The 21,570-nt window shown below is 36.6% G+C and overlaps 1 protein-coding gene across 1 annotated transcript in view; it reads right to left on the reverse strand.

The window, feature by feature from the left end:
* TTC21B (tetratricopeptide repeat domain 21B) overlaps nt 1-21,570 on the reverse strand; it is a 79,347-nt gene that overhangs the window by 56,520 nt on the left and 1,257 nt on the right. The window contains exons 2-10 of the mRNA XM_077751170.1: nt 17,019-17,148; nt 16,818-16,928; nt 13,697-13,863; nt 11,305-11,427; nt 7,444-7,601; nt 5,409-5,493; nt 3,921-4,019; nt 1,146-1,338; nt 168-265 (exon numbers count right to left, since the gene is read on the reverse strand). Of these exons, the coding sequence (XP_077607296.1) occupies nt 168-265; nt 1,146-1,338; nt 3,921-4,019; nt 5,409-5,493; nt 7,444-7,601; nt 11,305-11,427; nt 13,697-13,863; nt 16,818-16,928; nt 17,019-17,148 (1,164 nt within the window). The remainder of the gene's footprint in view (nt 1-167; nt 266-1,145; nt 1,339-3,920; nt 4,020-5,408; nt 5,494-7,443; nt 7,602-11,304; nt 11,428-13,696; nt 13,864-16,817; nt 16,929-17,018; nt 17,149-21,570) is intronic.

Here is a 21,570-nt window from a genome sequence, read left to right on the forward strand (position 1 = left end):
CTTAAAGTCTAATTCTGCATGGAGGTGAGTTGGTAAACGCAATCATATATTAAAATGAGCACATCATAGTCCTGTAAAGCCATTACTATTACTAAATTTTAAATTTCGTATTTTATAAACAGTAGCTGGGATCGATCTATACCATCTGATAAAATAAAATACTGTACCGCAGATTTTCCAATAGACTGCTGAATTTCACTAAGGAATTCGAGCTGCTGATCTGCATCCTGTAACTGCCCTTCTATTAATTGACATCGGATAACTCCTAAAGCCAAACAGGACAAAAACAGTCAAAGTCCACATCCATTCAGGCATGTACACCTCATGCTAACACAAACATTAATAAAATAGGTTTTTCCTCCATAATACATTAAAGTATTAATACATTATAATAAAGTACAATAAAGTAATAAATACTACATCAGATTTAAAAGAGAAGAAAAAAGGATAAAAGGAAATAAATTGGGCAGCTTATTACCTATATAAAATCAGCTACTAAGGAATTTAGAATTTATGGGAACTACCTCATAAAAATTTATTCTTGCAAGATATTATTTAAGAAATGAAAACTTTAGGGGCACCTGGATGGCTCAATCAGTTAAGTGTCCAACTCTTGATTTCAGCTCATGATCCCAGGGTCATGGGTTGGGTTTTGTGCTGAGCATGGAGCCTGCTTGTGATTCTCTGTGTCTCTGTCTGTCTGTCTGTCTGTCTCTCTCTCTGTCCCTCTCCCCAGGGACTCTGTCTCTCATGCTCTCTCTCTATATATAAAACAAAGTAAAATTGAAAAGGGGGGCCTGGGTGGCTCAATCGATTAAGCATCTGATTAGTTTCGGTTCAGGTCATGATCTCACAGTTTGTGAGTTCGAGCCCTGCATCAGGCTCCACACTGACAGCGCGGAGCCTGCTTGCGATTTCTTTCTCTCTCTCTCTCCTCAACAGAAATAAATAAATAAATAAATATAAAAAAATTTTTTTAAACAAATAAAAACTTTAAAGATTTGCGTCTTTTTCTATTGAGGATAGTGGAGGACAGTTTGATTTCAAAAAACCACAACATACTTTTTTTCTTCTTTAATAGCAGGTATTAAAAGAATTATTATGTGTATGTATCTGAGGAACATTTATAGACACAGCTGTCATACCAATTAGTGCAGGGACACTAGTTTCATCCAGTTTCATGGCGGTATTATACCAATTCAATGCCTCTTTCACGTTTCCTTGTAAAATCATTTGGTATCCAAGTTCTGTAGCAAATTCTGATTGCTCAGGGGTTAAATCAAAAGCTTTTTCTAGTAACGACTGAATTTTTTGAAGAATGAGTTGACTTCGTCCACACTAAAAAGAAAAAAAAAATTTAGACTAGAAGTCAAACACTTCAACTCAGGTGGGAGGATTCTTCTCTAAAAATACAAATTATTTTGTACTTCATAGAAATAGAATGAAAAACAATGATTGAATAACCAAAGAAAAATAAAACTCTATTTACTACCTGGACAGTTCAGCAAGAAAGAGTTTACATCCATTCAGAACTCAGAATTATAATGAGCAGTTGCTTTTAAGCAATAGCTTCTTGGAAAGAATACTCTAATGATGCTGCATAAGCATATTTTTTAGGACTGTTTTCAAACTGTATCATAATTGTTTTACAAATTAGACGAGGAAATTATTACTTTAAGGTTACATATATGTATACGTAATATATATATATATAAATCAAATCAAAACCTAGGACAAGGATTTGCTTTCCCCCTAAGGAGAAGGTATACCACCAGGGCAAATATTTTATTATTTTATAATATCATCTCATTTTATTAAAAATTGTGTATATGTGCATGGAAAGGATAAACACTTTAATGTCAAACGTTAAGTTTTTAGTGGTGAGATCATTAGTATTTTTACTTTTCTTTGTATTTTCTCCTAATTTACTTTTTAATGGGAAAAAGGGAGTATATATGTATTTTTAAATACAATTTACTGTCAGGTTAGCTAACATACAGTGTATACAGTGTGCTACTGGCTTCAGGGGCAGATTCCCCTGGTTCATCGCTCACCTACAACACCCAGGGCTCCTCCCAACAAGTGCCCTCCTCAATGCCCATCACCCATTTTCCCCTCCCCTCTGGCCCCCCACCTCCCCATTAACCCTCAGTTTGTTCTCTATATTTAAGAGTCTCTTATGGTTTCAGGGCTAATATTTTAAAAGATCATGCATTTGGGCGCAGCTGGGTGACTCAGTTGGTGAAGCATCTCTTGATTTTGGCTCAAGTCAGGATCTCCCAGTTTGTGGAATTGAGCCCTACAGCAGGCTCCACACTGACAGGACAAAACCTGCTTGGGATTCTGTCCCCGTCTCTCTCTGTCTGGCCCCTGATCATGCCCGCACATACTCACACACTCTCTCTCTCTCTCAAAAATAAACTTAAAAAAAGAAAGATCATGTATTAGAATCTTTGTTACAAAAGCTTCAAAAATAGTTCAAGAAATGGCTACTCTACTAAAATATGTATATAATGTTCTAACGTAAGAACTAAAAAAAGGTTTATGTATTTATTTATTTTAGAGAGAGAGAGAGACATCACAAGCAGGAGATGGGCAGAGAGAGAGAATCCCAAGCAGGCTCTGAGCTGCCAGCACAGAGCCAGATGTAGGGCTCCAACTCAAGGCCCTGAGATCATGACCTAAGCTGAAATCGAGAGCTGGGGACACTCAACTCACTGAGCCCCCCAGGTGTCCCTACCACAATAACTTTAAAGAGTAAAATATTAAACTGTTTGAACTTTTGTAAGCTTAATTAAAAACTAATCAAAATAAATTATCTGGCAATAAAGTAAATTAAAAAACGTAAACTACCTTCCTTAGCTCAAACTTTTGTAATAGCAGAGATTTTTTCCCCTCTGAATTTCACACAATGTGACAATCTGTTTTTTAACAAAAGAATTCAGTTTCTTCACGTCATCTAACAATTGACATTCTTGATTTTTTTTCTTTCAATTTCTTATCTATTATTTCATCTACTTATGTGTACCACTTCCCTTATTTTTTTCCTAGCTTAATTAACTTTTCAATCCTCTCATTCCTTGTATTGATTTATTGATTCTGCTGTATTTTTCTATTCCATTCCTGATTATTTTCTTCATTGGATGTTGTAATGAAAAATGTACTATTATTTAAAAAAAGCTCCCAACCATTTCAACCACCAAATTTGTCTCTTACCCATGTTAAAACTTTTTTTCAAATACAATTGATCCTTGAATAACGTGAGGGGTAGGGTGATGGCCCCCACCCTCACTGCACAGTTGAAAAGCTGCATATAATTTTTGATTCCCCAAATACTTAATTATTAATATCCTACTACTGACCACACCTTATCAATAACATAGTCTATTAACACATATTTTGTACATTATATGTATTATATACTGTATTCTTGTATAAAGTAAGCCAGAGAAAAGAAAATGTTTCTTAAAATATCACAATAATAAGGAAACTACATTTATGGTACAGTACAGTACTGTGTCAATTGAAAACACCTGCATTAAGTGGACTCATGCAGTTCAAACCCGTGTCGGTCAAGGGTCAACTATAGTTTTAAAAAACAAAACACAGAATAACTCTAATCATAAATCCTATGCTCTGATTAAAATACATGAGTTTCCCTTTACTTTGGAATTTACCACTTCCCTATCCTTAAAGACTCAACAAAGCCTACTTCTGTGAAGCCTCTATGATGCCTTCTTATGGTTGATTAGAAATCGTGTATCTTCTCTGAACTGATTTTCTTAGGAATGTATCACATATTTATATACATAGGGTATTTTCATTCTAGGCCATATGCTCTTTTGTGCCTCAATCTTTGTGACCTACTTTATATTCCCAGCTACAGATACATAGCTCTGGTACATAGCAGGGACTCTTACAGTTCTGCTGAAGGCTATTGTGATCTTATAATAAAGTTGAGCGTTTTGTGGTTCCGTGGCATCCAATGCATTTTCTAAGTTTTCCAGCTTGGTGGCAGCCTAAAACAAAGTATCCAGTATAATTTTAAAATAAACAAAGAAAAAAGAATACATGACATATACATGAATACACACTATTATTAATATTTTAAAAAGTTTTGCTTTTGCAAATTCCCTATTGGCTCCAGCGAAATCATTGATGTTGCAAAATGTACTAAAAGTTATTTTACTTATTTACTTTTTTAATGTTTATTCTTGAGAGAGACACAGCATGAGCAGGAGAGGGGCATATATAGAGAGAGTGACACAGAATCCAAAGCAGGCTCCAGGCTCCGAGCTGTCAGCACAGAGCCCGACACGGGGCTTGAACTCACCAACCATGAGATACTGACCTGAGCCAAAGTCATACGCTTAATCAACTGAGCCACCCAGGCACCCAAAAATTCTTTTAAAAAGGCTCAAAAATTATGAATAAAGAACCGAGTTTTAAAATATTGTTATTGAATGGAAATCTTTGGGTAGGCAAAGGTAGGCAAAAAAAAACCCCATAATATTCAATTAAGTATATATGCCAAGCTCCCTCTCCAATAATTAGTTCATGACAAACATGAGATATGAATAATAACATAAGTATAAACATTACTATTATATGAGATCAGACTTCAAATTACTTATATAGTCTGGTTTATATTTAAAATATTCTCTAGATTAGAAAAATCACTAAGACACTTATTATAAGCAACTTCAATACCAGGAAAATTGACTGAAGAGGTAGCCCTACTAAAATTCTTCCGGTATTTACTGAAAAACTTATTAGTTGCTATTACATTAACTGGTAGCCCTACTAAAATTCTTCCGGTATTTACTGAAAAACTTATTAGTTGCTATTACATTAACTGATTTAACCAGACTAAACACAATTCCAATCTATGACTTGTTATAATACTATTTTGCAATACTATTTGCTTCAGACTGGATTTTGGCATTCCATAATCCTGTATATAATCAATGTGCTCATTACGAGAGACACATGTATCTTATTATAAGGTCCAATGGGATTTCATCCTAAGCCCATTTAAATAATGCAAACACAGTTAAAATTGTAAAAATACTATGAATTATATTTTGCATAAATATTCTTCCATACCTCGTACCACCAGTTACATTAATCATGTATAATACTGTATTGGAGTTTTATGTGGACCACCACATATATTAAAATTAATGATTTAAGGAATTTTCAAGGTATTTTAACTATATAATATTTTTGCTTTACTAGTTGATTTAAGCAGCTCATCTCTTTGTTAAAGTGTACTTCTAGGAATCAAGTAAAAACTACCATGTAATACATTCTAAAAGAGCTCTTGAAGGCTCTTATATATGTGCATTATGTGTGTGTAACTATATATTTTTTAATACCGGAAACTTAAACAGTACAATACAACTTACCTTCTCTATGTCCCCCACCCTACACAAGTAGTAAAGAGCCAGGATTCTTAGCGCTTCCACATTTTGATTATCTTGAAGCATTAGCCTGAAGAAAAACATTTCACTTAATATTGAAATAAACTTAATGTGCTTTCTTTCATTTGAATGCCCAAGTTGTGGCCTCCAAATATCATTTCCTACTAAAATATCATTTCCTACTCTCATTCCTGTTTAGGGCAGTAAATAGACAAAATGACCCTAGTATATCTTGCTATACACACCAAATAGCAAGGAAATTATTGAAGACTACTAGGATCATGTCAAAAGAACCTAAGAACTAACTTGAAAAGGCTACTAACAGCCAATGGTGAGACAATATGAGCGATTATAATAACCAAAATGGTTAGAAACACACAAATTTAATAATCCATGTCATATAAACAAACCCAAACTGCTAATTAATCACCATTCGAGGATGCTAGAGAACTTTCTAATTTTTTGGAAATAAAAGATTCAAGCATTTACCCAACTTTTCTTACATGAACTATACCACTTGATAACCAAACAGTAGAAGTTTGTTTTTAATAGTACTCCAGCTAAGAAATGAAGAATGATATAACCATATTGTAATCCTAAAGCACCCAGGTATTGAGCACGGATTTCTGATATTAACACAAAAAAACAGCAGGGGAGTATGTCCCTTTGATAAAAGAACACATCACCACTTTCGAAGTAATTGCAGAAAGAAAGAAAAATTGAACATGAATCTAACCAAGCCTCTATATCCAGTACCAATTTATAGGAAATTCAGAGGATAAGCAACAGTATTATGGCATGCAATCAATAAAATTGTTATGGAAAACCTACAGGATAAAAGACTGGTTTCTTTATCTTAAACATCAAGAAAAAGAGATAAGAGAAGTGAGAGGCCGGTGGAGGGAGAAAGAAGGAAAATGTGGGAGGGGAGGAGGGAGAGATGGAATCCTCCAATGCCTTCACATTTCAGAAGAAAAATCCAAATCCTCAAGATGACCAACAAGACCATTTATATCCTGGCTCCCCTGCACCCTCCTACCCTTATGCTCTGACTTCACTGTCTAGTCATTTTACCCTCCTTCCTACTCCTTAAAAATATGACACACACATGGGGGGCCTGGGTGGCTCAGTTGGTTAAGCGTCTGACTTCGGCTCAGGTCATGATCTCGCGGTTCGTGGGTTCGAGCCCCGTGTTGGGCTCTTTGCTGACAGCCAGCTCGGAGCCTGGAGCCTGTTTCGGATCCTGTATCTACCTCTCTCTCTGGCCCACCCCTGCTCATGCTGTCTCTCTCTCTCAGGGAAAAAAAAAAAAAAAAAAAAAAAAAAANTGCGAAGTCTTCGCCCAGATATCTGCATGGCTTGCTCGCTTTGCTCAAGTGTCATCTGTTCAGTGATGCTTTCCTGGACCATCTCATAAATGGAATCATTCCTCCCACTCCCTATTTCACTCTCCAGCTTTAGCTTTTCTCCATAGCACCTAAAACTTTCTAACATACTATGTAACCTTTTACTTGTTCGGCTTATTATGTGGTTCCTCTCACTTGAATATAAGCTTCACAAGAGCAGGGATATTTGCATAAAAGACTATCTGTCTTAGAACAGCTATTCAGATATTTATATAAATCAATAAATCCAGTTGTTAAAAAGTTCAATGTTAAGTTCTCTTTCAATTCTATATTGTTTGAAAAAAATCAAATTAAAAATATCAAATTAAAAACTCTTTTGATAAGGGTGCCTGGGAGGCTCAGTTGGTTAAGACTCTTGACTCTTGATTTTGGCTCAGGTCATGATCTCGTAATTCGTGGGATCGAGCCCCATGTCAGGCTCTGTGTTGACAGCGTGGATCTTCTCTCCCTCTCTCTCTCCCCTTCCCCTGCTCATGCTCTCTCACTCTCTTTCTCAAAATAAGTAAATAAACTTAAATAAAAATAAAAAATCTTATGATAAAAGAATGCAGATTTTTTTTCTTGAAATTATAACCAGATCCAAAGGTACTTGTATTATCTTTTTTTTACTTAACCTCTGTGCTGTTTCAATAGCCTGGTCCCAATCCTGTAAGGCAAGTTGTAGTTTCATTTTCTTTACAAAAGCAGGAAGGAAACTCGGAAAGTTCACTATTATCTGGTTCACAGTGTCCAGAGCACCTGAATAATTCTGGCGCATCTCAAGGCATTGTGCCTAATAGGAGAAAAAAAGTGACATCAAAACTGTGATCATAAATACTGAGGTTCTCACAACAGTTATCCTGAAGAGGTAAGATACTAGCATTTAACATTTTCTATGTTTTTGTTTCCTGACTTTCTGTAAGGAACAGTTATCACTTTTATAATGAGAAATGCAAAATAAGTTTTTAACAAAACAAAAATTTTAAAACCTCACAGATCAATAAAAATATTGTATGTAAGTGGCTGTGTTATAAAATCCACTTTTAAATAACTAGAACAGAAAAATTATATTTTAGAATAAAATATTTCTAAGATATTTGGAAATAGCATCTAAAATGAAGAGATTCCAGGGGCACCTGGGTGGCTCAGTCAGCTGGGTGTCTGACTTCCACTCAGGTCATGATCTCAATGTTTGTGGGTTGGAGCCCCATGTCAGGGTCTGTGCTGATGGCTCAGAGCCTGGAGTCTGCTTCGGATTCTGTGTGTCCCTCTCTCTCTGCCCCCCCACCCCCACCCCGCTCACAATCTGTCTCTGTCAAAAATGAATTAACGTTAAAAAAATTTTTTTTAAATAAATAAAATAAAATGAAGAGATTTTGTATCTTTTTTTAAAAACAATTACTTTCAGGCTGGGACACCCAGCTGCCTCGGTCCATAGCACACGCGACTCTTGATCTCAGGGTTCTAAGTTCAAGTCCCACACTAGGTGTAGAGATTACTTAAAAATAAAACCTTTAAAAAAATAAAATAGGGGCACCTGGGTAGCTTATTGGTGAGGCATCTGACTTGATATCGGCTCAGGTCATGCTATCATGGTTGTGAGACTGAGCCCCACATCAGGCTCTATGCTGACAGCACAGAAGCTGCTTGGGATTCTCTCTCTCCCTCTCTCTCTGCCCTTCCCTCGCTTGCACACACTCTCTCAAAATAAATAAATAAACTTAAAGAAATGAGAAATAAAAAATATGTAACTTTCATGTTAAAGACTTTAAGAAATAAGCAAAAAATAGTTCAAACAACTCCCTCTACGTTAACATTGTCACTTCCAGGATGTATCTTAATGAAATCATTGAATGAGATCACAGGAAAAAATAAAGATTATATTTATGGCAGATTTATATTAGATACTGGAAAAAAAATCCATTCAGTATTAAACTATAGCATAGCTATTTAATCAAATTTTAGGTGGCCGTTAAAAGTCATTATGTAGATTTACAGATCTATGTTTAACGACATAAAGAGATGTCATTTGTAATATAATAGTTTAACTGGTTATCTTCAACGGTGATATCTATTCTTAGCTCCGATATTACTGCATTCTGTACAGTATCCATGTATTATTTTCAAAGAAAAAATAAAGCTATAGAGTTAGCACTTTAAGAGCAGATAGATATAAGGCATATTTATCACATATCAAATTTTTAAAAAAATTTGCTCCTGGATCTCCTTTAAGAATAAATTTACTGCTGGAATATCTCAGTTCAAAATGAGTGTCCAGTCTCAACAGAGGTACAGTAGAATTACAATATAATCCTGAAATCGGTTTGAGATTATATTCTCATCTATAGCCCCATGTAATTCCCATATAATTCCAGTCTGAGAACCATCTGAACATGCTACTATGTCAAAATAAATTATAATTAAAATTTCTGTATAGCTGACAATGCATAAAGATTAATGCAGAGAATGTTTTCAAATTATATATACCCTTGGAATCTGCCTAAATAGCTGGTAATGTAAAAAGAGAAAAGCATATTAAAGGACATCTATTACTTCCTTAGACCATCACCTCCCATATGATGCCACATAACATATTAAATGAAACTAAATTTGCTGTGTATTTGGTTCATATCATTCTTAGTTGGAATTAGGCTAATGCGAACATCCTCTATTGAATTAACTGAAAAATAAGTACATGATTGGAATGGGTTGTAGTAAAAAAAAGAATTTTAACAAATCTTAAGTACTGGAGGAAAAAGGTAAATCCCTCCTAAACTGCTTATATTAACACCTGAAATAGCCCTAGACCTTAGCAGATTATCAATTAGCTTTTTTTTTTTTTTGAGAGAGAGAGCAAGCGAGAGAAAGAGCATGAGTAGAGCAGGGGAGGGGCAGAGGAAGAGAGAATCTCAGGTAGGCTCCATGCCTAGCACAGAGCACAACCAGGGGCTCCATCTCAGGAACCGTTAGATCATGATGCCTAACCGACTAAGCCACCCCGGTGCTCCTCAACCGACTTTTCTTTAAGAATAGGGAGGAGTTGATATGATCAATAAAAACTTTTTAAAAGCTTAATAAATGCTCAATTCCTCTAGTAGTGCTATTAGGTAAAACCTGAATGCAGTCAGCATGAATACTAGTTGTAGCAGAGGCAAATATCCAAAGAAGCTCACTTGCCACAGAAACTGACAAGAGCCATGAAGGGATATTAACTACAGCCAAGACACTAATATAAGAATCCTCTCTTCGGGGCGCCTGGGTGGCTTAGTCGGTTAAGCGTCCGACTTTCGCTTAGGTCATGATCTCGTGGTTCGTGGGTTCGAGCCCCGCGTCGGGCTCTGTGCTGACTGCCAGCTCAGAGCCTGGAGCCTGTTTCAGTCTGTGACTCCCTCTCTCTCTGACCCTCCCCTGCTCACGCTGTCTCTCTCTCTCTCCTAGAAATAAAGAAAACATTTAAAAAAAAAAAAAAAAAAGAATCCTCTCTTCTTTTTTACACCTGCAAATTACTGCTTATCTAACAGGCTATTTTTCTAACATATAAATTTAATTCCCTTTTGTTGAATCAAAAATTTTAAACATTTTAAGAAGGCATCAATGGAACTGAAATAAGGACCCAAATTACACATTTCTACCCACCCACGATTTCTAATGACTCATCTGTCACAATGTAAGTTGGGTCATGTTGTTTCTCCTATCATTGGCTGCCCATCCATCTGGTTCAAAGTAAAAGCCAAAGGCTTTACACAATCAGCCACGGCTCTCCTTATCTCTCCCACACCCACCTCTCCTCACACTCATCTTCTTTTCCTATAGCTTCCACTTCTACCCTCCACTTAGCTCATTCCACTTTCCGTCTCCTGGCCTCCCGGCAATGCCCTAAACATGTCTTAATGTATTTCAACTTGTTCTCTCCTCTATTTGTAACGCTTTCCCTCAGGTGCCACAGAGCTGTAACTCTCACCTCCTACAGGTCTTTGCTCAAATGTCACTTTCTCTGACCACATCATTTAAAACTATAGGTTCATACCCCAGCTCTCCTCTCCCTTTACTTATGTTTCCATTGTATTTATGACCTTCTAATATACTACGTAATCATTTTGTTTATTTTCTGTCTCCAACAATAGAGTATAAGCTTCATAAAAGCAAGAGGTTTTATTTTGCTCAGGGTCTCCCTAGTATCTACAGTGATGCCTTGCACATATTAGACAAACTATAAATGTTTGGGAAGTAAGCAAAATAGGAACCACTGAAACCACCACCACCACCAAAACAATAAACCAATCAGGATTCAGGAATTTGGTAAGGAAACACATTTCTCTAGTTTGTAGCTCACTGTCCTATATAAATAAAATGCAAGTGCCTCCTATAGTTAAGAGAAGATAAAAGTAACAAGACAATTATTGTCTTTTTTGAGTTACTCAGTTTTGTTGGGTTTCAAACATATATATTATGAATAAATTTTAAAATAGGATTTATTTACCCTAACTCCAACTTACCTTACCCATTAGGGCAAAAATATCATTTCCATCTTGTAATCCCTCTTCAAAATATCTTAGTGCTTTTTTGGTATAAGGCTCTTTTCCTCTTGTGATATCAAGCCATGCTCTCAAAACCTGTCCCTGCAGAATGAAAACTTCTAATCATACTTCCATTTTACTGGACATGAAAGAAAGAAATGTTGATGAGAAAGGTAAAACTAATGTCCTTTTCTGTAATCAGTAACAACAACCACTCTGTCAAAAAATGTTATGAACAATAAAACAGTGTTCAATAAAACTGGTTCAAAACTTTTCCAGCCTAGAGTTTTGGGAACTGTTAAGTATTTTAGCCCTAAAGATTATGATGTGTCTAATACTGAGAAACTTGCCAAATATTCCATTAATACTAAATAACCAGTAGTCTTATCTGGGACTTTGCTAGCAAATTATTATCAAAAATTGTTAAACATGCAATTCAATATATCAACAAGAGTTTGCTACCTCTTTTTTTTGGTGAACAGACCGAGTGAACTAAGATGGAAAAACAGAAGTATCTTGCCTTATACATATTATAAGTTAAAATAACCTGGCAACTATCTTAATCCTTGTGACTAGTCCAGTGAATTTCAAATGAAAGGATAAAAGGCCTCAGAAATTAAAGGCTGAAGCAGTCACTGATGCTTACTTCCAGGATTGTTAGCGAGCCAACGGTTACAAGGTTTATAGAATTAGAAAGAAGATGGCTACAGGTTACTTTTCTTTTCAATATCAAATAAAAAACTGTAAAATCTGTTTTTCTATCAGAAAATTTCTAGGGGCATCTGGCTGGCTCAGTTGGAAAAGCATGCGACTCTTGATCTTGGGTTTGTGAATTCGAGCCACACATTGGGTGTAGAGATTACGGAAAAATAAAATCTTTAAAACATATTTTCTAGGTTAATTTATAAACTTATAAATCTTTAAGATTATATTTACTTCCCTGTATTTCACCTGGAAAGACTGATATGAATACTAAATGCTATTTCTACTTCCTGGATCAATGTCTGTATTTGAATCATCTCGACTATTATTTCTGTGTGGATGATTCTCAACATTTATTTTCTAGTCCAATACCTCTTTCTAAACTTTTCTTTTCCTAAGAGCTCATCTACCATCTCCATCACACTGTTCCACCAGAGATGGAAACACAGGATGTCTGGAACCAAATACAGTATCCTCTCCAAGGTTACCTTCTCTGTTCCTGTTAACTGTGATCTGAACTCTCCAGACTTAAGACCTCAGAGAGACATCCTTGATATCTGACACCTCAAAATCTTGCCCCTAATAATTTTAGAGTCATTGCTAATTTTTTCAAGTCCCATTGTTAAAAAATTTGCATATTTAGCCTTTACGTCTTGAGAATGACATAAACTATAAACTGTAGTATGCATTACAGTAGTCATATATGGTACAATATTTTAGTGTAGGCCCTCAAAACCTTCTGCTGGAAAGTGTGCACTACCATTTTGCGGCAGCATTCTAGTTTCTCCTTAGGTCAGTTCATCCTATAAACCATATTTAAAACAGTCTTCCTAATTTGCATTCTAATAATACCACTGCCAAAATTAAAAACCTCAATGACCTCTCCATGCCTATTCAACTACATAGAAATACTTGTAGCTAGCTGTCAAGGCCCTTCAATTTGTCCAAACCTACCTCTCTAAGCTTTTCTTCCACCGTCTTTATCTATACGCCCAGTGTTTCCGTCAAAAGTGAGCTTCTTACTGTACACAGAACCAACAAAAACCTCCTGTTTTTCTCATTTCCATTTATTTCTCCACTTTGGGAGTATTTGCTTCCCTTTTCCATCATCTTTGCATGTGGAAGTTGTATCCAAATTTCAGGTTTTACCTCAAATGCTACTTTCTTCAAGAAGGTCAACTAGATGCAATCTCTCCTTAAGTAATTAAAATAGTGCCTAGCATAAAGTAAGCAATAACTGTTAATTGCTATTTTCCTGAATACTTTAAATAGCACATCTCTCATACCATTTAAACGTTCTCACAGTATTAGCTTGGTATGTGCTCTATGACACTACTAGAATGACCCATCCCATGTAAATAAAGTTTACATATTCCTGATCTTTGTATTATTAACAGTGCAAACAACGATGTCTCATATCTAGAGCAGTTCAATATGGAGAGCAAGAGAGGATGGAAGGAAGGGAGGGAGGGAGGGAAAGAGCCAGGGAGGGATCTTTTCAAGAGTTAATTAACAGCCTAAAAATAAACAACCTTAGACAACCACAATTTTACATAATAAAATATTAAAATAAAGCTGTTATTTATAAATTGAGAATACAGTAGAACAAAGACTACTACTGAATATATAAGCTTCCTCTATTGTAATATTTCAAAATAAGACCAGCTACCTCTTTATTGCCATTGGACATTTTGATCATTCTGTCAATATATTCTCTCGCCTTATCATGACGACCAATATGCCATAAAAATAAGCCTGCGTGGTACAAAGCATTCGGCCCAGCTCCTTTACGCTGCTCCTTCACTTTGGCATCTGATTCCAGAATAGCTTCTTTATCTAGGAGGGGAAAAAAGACATTAAGTAAAAATTAAATTCGAGATCAACTGTTCATAATAGGTCAGATGATTAACAGAGCACAGAATATAGTTCTCTCTATAGTACCACTGTCTAACAGAAATAAGATATAAGTCACATGTGTAATTTAAAATGTCCTAGTAGCCACATCAAAAAAGTAAAAAGAAACAAGTAAGACTGCTTTTATTGATATATTTTATTTAACCTATTTTATCCAAGTTATCATTCCAACACACAACTGAACATGAAAATTATTGAGATACTTTTTTTCTTATTAAATTTTAAAAATCTGATATGTATTTTATACAAAGTACATCTCAGTTATAATGCTAAATTTTCTTCAAAAATACCTGATTGGTACTTCAGTTCCTTAAAATTTATAGATGAAAACAGCAGATTCATATATTCATTGTTCCAAACATTACTTTACTAATAACTGAATCAGGTATCAGTTTTAAATTTAAATGTAATTAGAATCAAAATTAACTTAAAATTTGGGTTCTCAAACTAGATACATTCCAGAGCTCAAACTGCCACACACGGTTAATGACCACTGTAATGCATACTACAGTTGTATAGTTTATGTCACTCTCAAGATATAAAGGCTAAAGATGTAAATTTATTTTAACAACAGGACTTGAAAAAAGTAGCAATGATTCTGAAATTATTGGGGGCAAATCCAGGATTAGTACTCAAATTACCCAACTCCCTAATCCAATTCTAAAATATGTAAACATTCCTGGCTGCTCTCATAGGTCAATGAAAGGCAGCACAATTTCCATTATTTACATGGTTTAACACTGACTGCATGGCAGCTTCCTTCAACAGATAGTCTGCCTGTGATAATAACTCTAACTATTAAATCTATCACATGTGTGCTTAGGACACAAATATCAATTCAATCCAAATCCTGAACTGAATATGAATGTGAATCAACTATATAATAAGAAAGAAGAAATGTCAAAGTTGAAGGCTGTGATTCTACTTAACTTTCTGGAAATGGCTACCTAAAAAAAGGTATTATGACTCTTCCTTTTATCTTTAATGATACCAATGTAAACTTATGTGGAACCACCAAGGTACAACTTTATGAGTTCATGAAACAAAATTGTTTCTGGAAGGCTACCGCCCCGGCAAGAAGACCCTCTAACACACCCACTTGAACGTCTATAGAAGTTTTCATTAAGTAGCCAGGATACAGAGACAGAACTCTGTAGAAACAGAGGACAGGGGCAGGATTTGTACTTTCCTGCCCAGATGCCCATCAAGTCTCAAGTAGGGCACCTGTTAGCTGTGACACCATCTGCACAAAGCTGTCTCTCACCAGATATCAGCTCAAGTTCTTAATGGACCATAGTCCTTTTATAAGCAGGGCTTAGGTCAGCACTCAGGAATGGACATGAATAATCTAAGCCCTTCCTATGACACTAAGGGACACCTGGGCCCCTCCTGAGCTTAAGCCCACTCAGAATCATCTATGGTAGAAAGTCTGTACTCAAGTGTCTTAAACAATACTTCTACCTCCATCCTTTTAGTTTCCTAGAAAGCACATTTCCCAACAGAACAAACACTCTTGGGAATAACCAATTAAATGAAAACTTGTACTAATCTCTCTTTTTTTTCTTTTTAGATTCACTGACTACATCTCTCTATGCAAGTCCTCTGCTCCATCTAAACACACTACTGCTGGAGCACAAAGGAGATCCATACAAGAGCCTAATCCTGAACCACTTCCACATATGTGTCCATCGATTTATCCTGTACAACAGTATGTTTCATATTCAAATCCTACTTGTCCTTCAAAAACCAGATTAAGGCCCCATTTTACACAAAGCGCCTGCAGCCTTCTTGTATGGATAAATAGTACCTACCATTTTCAGTTAATTGTGAACTCATTTGTTTTAGTTCTCATAATTTTATTTAATAGTAACTCATTAGAATTTAACCTTTATAGGTTTTACATTTTCTTTTCTTAACTAGACTATTAAACTTGATATTATGGGTCCCTTTTTACAATTCTTTTGTATTCTCTAACTATAGTTTGCACAGAGTCTTATAGAAAGTAAGCTCTAGTCATTAGATTTGTTTACTTGTTAAACACATTAGTGTTTTAAGTAAATTTTTGTTGATCTGTGCAAGCACCTGTATGGTGAAGGAGACATGTGGTACTTTTGCTTTGGAAAAAAACTTTCTAATATTAAAAAAAAATATTCTGTGACATCTGGTTATTGTCTAATTATTTGAAACACGATCTACACCACTCAGTACAGAAACATTCAGTAATGCCATTAGCTGTTACTGAATATAGATGAAAGAATACAATACTATTTCTTCTTTATTACCTGTAATTATGATATTCTGCTTCAGTCAATGTGTGAACATTGACAGTTCACACAATTTTCATTGTTCGCTTATGTATAAAGTTCTTTCTATAATCTAGTTATATTTCCAAACCTACTACTGGATAAAAATGTACTAAACATCTTCTAAGAGCTAGCACCCTCCCTGCTCTGTGGGGATGTGTTCGGGCCTTTGAGAAGCTTAAGATATAGTGGTAGAGAGAAACTGCATGTAGCTATAGATTTGCACATAACAAGCTATAAAGTTGACTGCAATTCATTTGTAAACCTATTTTGGGCTGTCCTTTGTTTAATGATTGCTAGTATACATTCAACTTTATATTATTTCAAATGATCCCTATATATTAATGAAACTTTTGTCCTAAGATATAAGGAATACAAAAGTGATAAAAGACATGTATTTCTTGTGCTTGATAAATCTATAACCTTGTCAGGAACATAAAAACAAATATGTAAAATAGTAACTATAGAAAATTACAATAAAGATTATCAGACTAAGTGCTATGGTAATTTAAAAAAATCAAAGTGAATTGAGTAGAAAACATTGTCCTAAGTTATTGTACTCAAGTACTATACCTGGATTAGGACTCATTTTATGGGCATATATCAGTGCAATTAGAGAACAAAGTGATACATCTTGTTTATTTTTAATAGCCTCAAATTCCCGAAGAGCTTCTTGAGTTTTACCTGAAAATCAAAATTATAATGTGAAAAAGTGTTCATAGTACAAAGCAAGAACTTACAACTTATAGAACTTGTTTAATAATCAGCACGTACCTTCCATTAATGTACCATAGGCATGATAAAACCTGAAGACTGGGTCACTGCCATACCTCTTAACTCCTTCCCTGGCAATAAGTACCACATGACGGAAATACTTCTCCTGACAATAGTAATTAATCAAAGTCTAAAAGGAAACACGGACTAAATGTTAAAAGAGATTTCGGTGTTCTGAAATACTTTAAGAAGCAGATATTAATCTAAAATTCTGAATAATTGAAAATTAGATGGTGTGGTTCTTTTTTCGTTCCAAGTTCCTGAAAATATTGTTAAAGGCTAGCACTTAACAGTAAGGAATCCAAAACACAATGACCATAACATTTGTGAAAATACTCAAAGTTTTCTAATAATTTCAATCTTTTTTTTTCTAAATTTGTTAACAACACTGAAATTAGGCTACTTTTGCCTCTTTCCTTTGCCCACATTTTCTTAAAGTTTTTAGAAAATGGGAAAACAGGGATGCCTGGGTGGCTCAGTTGGTTTAGCATCAAACTGTTGATTTGGCCTGGAGTCATGATCTCACGGTTCATGAGTTTGACTCCAACATAGGGCTCTGCACTGCTGACAGTGGGTAACCAGTTTAGGATTTTCTTTCTCTCTCTCTCTGCCCTTCCCCCATTTACGAGTGCACCTGTGTGTGTGTGTGTGTGTGTGTGTGTGTGTGTGTGTGCATTTGTGGGGAAGTTCTGTCTCTCTCCCAAAATAAATAAACTTAAAAAAAATAAAGCATAAAAAAAAAAAGAAAATGGGAAAACAGATAAAAAACAGGACTAATAAGAGCCTGACCATAGAACTCTTTGTAAAAAAATTCTGCTTCAACTATTTTGTTTTTAGAGCATTACAAAGTAATGACAAATTGAATTCAGCAATTCATTGTCAAATGCTGTCTTTTTTTCTGAGTTCTACAACAAATAACTGTCAGTAAAAACAAATGATCTAAACTTTTTAAAAAAAATTTTAATAGTTTATTTATTTTAGAGAAAGAGACAGAGAGAGACAGAGTGTGAGTGGGGAAGGGGCAGAGAGAGAGAGGGAGACACAGAATCCAAAGCAGGCTCCAGGCTCTGAGCTGTCAGTCCAAAGCCTGACATGGGGCTCAAACTCACAAACTGTGAGATCATGACCTGAGCCGAAGCCAGACAGTTAACTGACTGAGCCACCCAGGCACCCAAACATTTATGTTTGAGAGACAGAGAGACAGAGTGTGAGCAGGGGAGGGCAGAGAGAGACACACACACAGAATCCGAAGCAGGCTGCAGGCTCCAGGCTCTGAGCTGTCAGTCCAAAGCCTGACATGGGGCTCAAACTCACAAACTGTGAGATCATGACCTGAGCCGAAGCCAGACAGTTAACTGACTGAGCCACCCAGGTGCCCCTAAACTTTTTTTAAATAGAAATTACTACCTTTAAGCCTTTTTTTCCCCAAAATTATATTTTTTAGATTTACTTGGCAGAAAACTATCAGGAGATACTAAATTCTGATTAACTGGGTCTATGCTTTACACCTTTCTCTTGGATCATATCTAAGATTTAATTGCTAACCTAATCAAAGAAGGAAGCCATATTCATTATTTCTCTGATGGACCAGATTCACCTCTATAAACCAATCTGGACCACCCCATACTCACCTACTCTGATTCTACAGTCCATACAGCAGAAGGGAGAAATACAGACAAAGCAGCGATTGACAAGATTGAAATACGAGTGTCTAGACTGTTTAAAAATTTATTTATTTATTTACTTTATTTTTTTGAGAGAGAGAGACAGAGCATGAGGGACGGAGGGGCAGAGAGAGAGGGAGACACAGAATCTGAAGCAGGCGCCAGGCTCTGAGCTGTTAGCACAGAGCCCCACATGGGGCTAGAACCCACAAACCGTGAGATCATGACCTGAGCCGAAGTCAAACGCTCGACTGACTGAGCCACCCGGGCGCTCCTAGACTGCTCTTTTTTTACAGTGTGTTGTTTCTGAAGAGCTACAGTCCACGTGCTTCTCTAGAGCAGTTAGGCAAACATTCCCTTATAACTTTACTCTGCTTCCCTCCTTGTGGTTACTGCTCTCTAGTTCCCAGGTACCCCCACAGCAGTCTTCAGTAAAGTGCACTTTTTCTCCAGTGCCCTTCCCTAAGACTGCGGATGTTTGCAACAACTAAGGACACTGTTAATATCAGCTTACTTGACTTCTAGTCAACATTTAATATCACTAAACATCTATAATTTTCCTGGAAGGTATCATAAAAAGGACATGGATTTAAGGTGAAAAGACCTGGTTTTAAATTTCTGGTACATCTCACAGCACCTCTGTTTGCTCATTTGTAAAATGGCATTAATCATTTACAGACCATTGTGAGGATTAATTACAGTATCATGCTGTAAAACTCCTATTCTGAAAAAAAATAAGTTCCTCTGAGCATGAGCATGGTTCCTCTGCGCCCTATACATTGATGAAATAAAAAAATGTAGTGTCCAGCCAAGACCTCTCATCTAAGCACCAGATTCATCTATTTGCCTTTGCTACCCAAGCCAGAAATCAAGTCATGGCATCCTCCCTTCCAGTTTGCCCAGCCTCCTTAAATCTAACCAGTCAGTGGGCTCTTCTGTTTCTCTAGTCTACTTCCTACTCTCATACCTATTACCTCTCCGTGGTTTGTTCACACCAACAAATGTTTACTGACTGCCTTCTAGTCCCAGGCATTGGGCTAATACTGTTAATATAAAGATGAGTAAGCTACGGTTCTTGACCCAGAAAGGCTTAAAAGTTTAACCTGAGACTGGAATCTAAAGACTAACAAATACAATGCAGTAAATACAAGCAAGAAAAGAGCTTGCTTTAGGGATGTAGAAAAATGAGGTTGGGGTGTGGGATGACCGAAGAATAAATTAAGGAAAAGATTCTCCGGATGAACTTCAGAACTCTCTCTTGAATCATGAACTCCTCCCTCCCTCCACACATACACCCTTTCCTTATTTCCCCTTCAGGATCCTTGAGGAGGGGAGAGGAGTTAGCCAGGCAGAGGAACTACAACAACAGAGTTAAGAGGTCGACAGTGATGGAGCGGATGGAGAGGACTGAAATCCATTCTATGCTGTAGAGCAGGGATTGACAAACTATGGCCTGCTGCTTTTTTGTTTTGTTTTGGGTACGGTCAGCAAACTAAGAATGGCCTGTACATTTTCAAACGGCTGAGGGGGGGAAGCAAAACAAAGCAAAAGAAGAAAATATTCATAATGTGAAAATTCTTAAGAAGTTCAAATTTTAGGGTCCACAAATAAAGTTTTATTGAAACAGAACCATGCTCATTTGTTTAAGTATTGCCTATTGTTGCTTCAAGCTGCAACGGCAGATTAGATGCCAGGCACCCTATGGCCTGTAAAGCCCAAGGTATGTACTATTTGACCCTTTATAGGGAAAGTCTGCCATTCCCTGTTTTAGAGTCTCATGTTAAGATGCAGATTATAGAATGAGGAGGTTGGAGAAAGGTAGGGTTTAGCAGGGCCTCGTATTAAGGACTTGGATTTGTTCCAAGTGATGAAGAGCCACCGAACAGTCTTAGGCATGAAAGTGCTTTTATTCAAAAGTTCGTTTAGTTCATAATGCAAAGGACAAATTAAAGCTATGAAAAAAATTAAGGAGATGAAGGAAGGCTTCGGAAAATAATGTAACTCAAGCAAAAAAGCAAAAGACCCTCTGTACTCCCTGTCACTGCCAAGTTGTCCTTCAGCCACTTTTCACCCTGTAACATAATACTTCCTGTCTGACTCCCCCTACTCAAATGTAAGCTCTAAGACTAGGAGAGTTTTTCTTACTTTTAGTATTGCAGGACTTATTACTGTCAGGGCTTACAATACTGCCAGAAACATAGGGGGCACTCAAAAAATATTTGTTGAATTAATTTAAGGTTTTTGTCCAGCATTAGACTAAAATCTGTGAAAGCAGGGACTGTTCGGGTCTGCTCAGCACTATCTCCAGCCTCCAGTGGACACACAGTGAGCCCTCCATCAACATGCGCTGAATGAGTGAACTCAGTGAACAAATGGAAGAAGATCATCATCCTGCAAAGAAACTTAATTCTCAAGTCTCATGTCCCTGTTTTTAGATCACTTCTTCAGCGGACAGTCACAAAATATTTGCTTTATAGATGAATCAGTGACAAGACCATCATCCCAAAATAAAGACTCCTCCATTTTCAAGCCTAGGACTTTGTTTTCATATCATCTTTCCGTGTTCCTGCTCTGTCCAATCGGTTTAGTGACGCTAGTTTGCTTATTAAGTCCGTAAAAAATCGCACTGGGAGGCGCAGTAGGTGTTATTCGGTGACCAAGCTTCCCCAACAAATGGGATACAAAGTAAAAGTAAACACCCCAAACAGGGTGGGACAAGCACACTAACGGCAATTCGTTAGCAGCCTGGCTGCCCCGGACCTCAAGATTCCAAAGCAGGGCCCATGGAGGTGGCCCAGGTGATACAGCCACAGGCCAGCGCTGCCGGGCTGGGGCGCCTGCCGGACCCGGGCAGCAAAGGCACAGCAGAAGGACTCCGCGACTAAACC

The sequence above is a fragment of the Crocuta crocuta genome, unplaced genomic scaffold (assembly GCF_008692635.1).
Source record: "Crocuta crocuta isolate KB4526 unplaced genomic scaffold, BGI_CrCroc_1.0 scaffold219, whole genome shotgun sequence".
In the NCBI taxonomy this organism is placed as follows: Eukaryota; Metazoa; Chordata; class Mammalia; order Carnivora; family Hyaenidae; genus Crocuta; species Crocuta crocuta.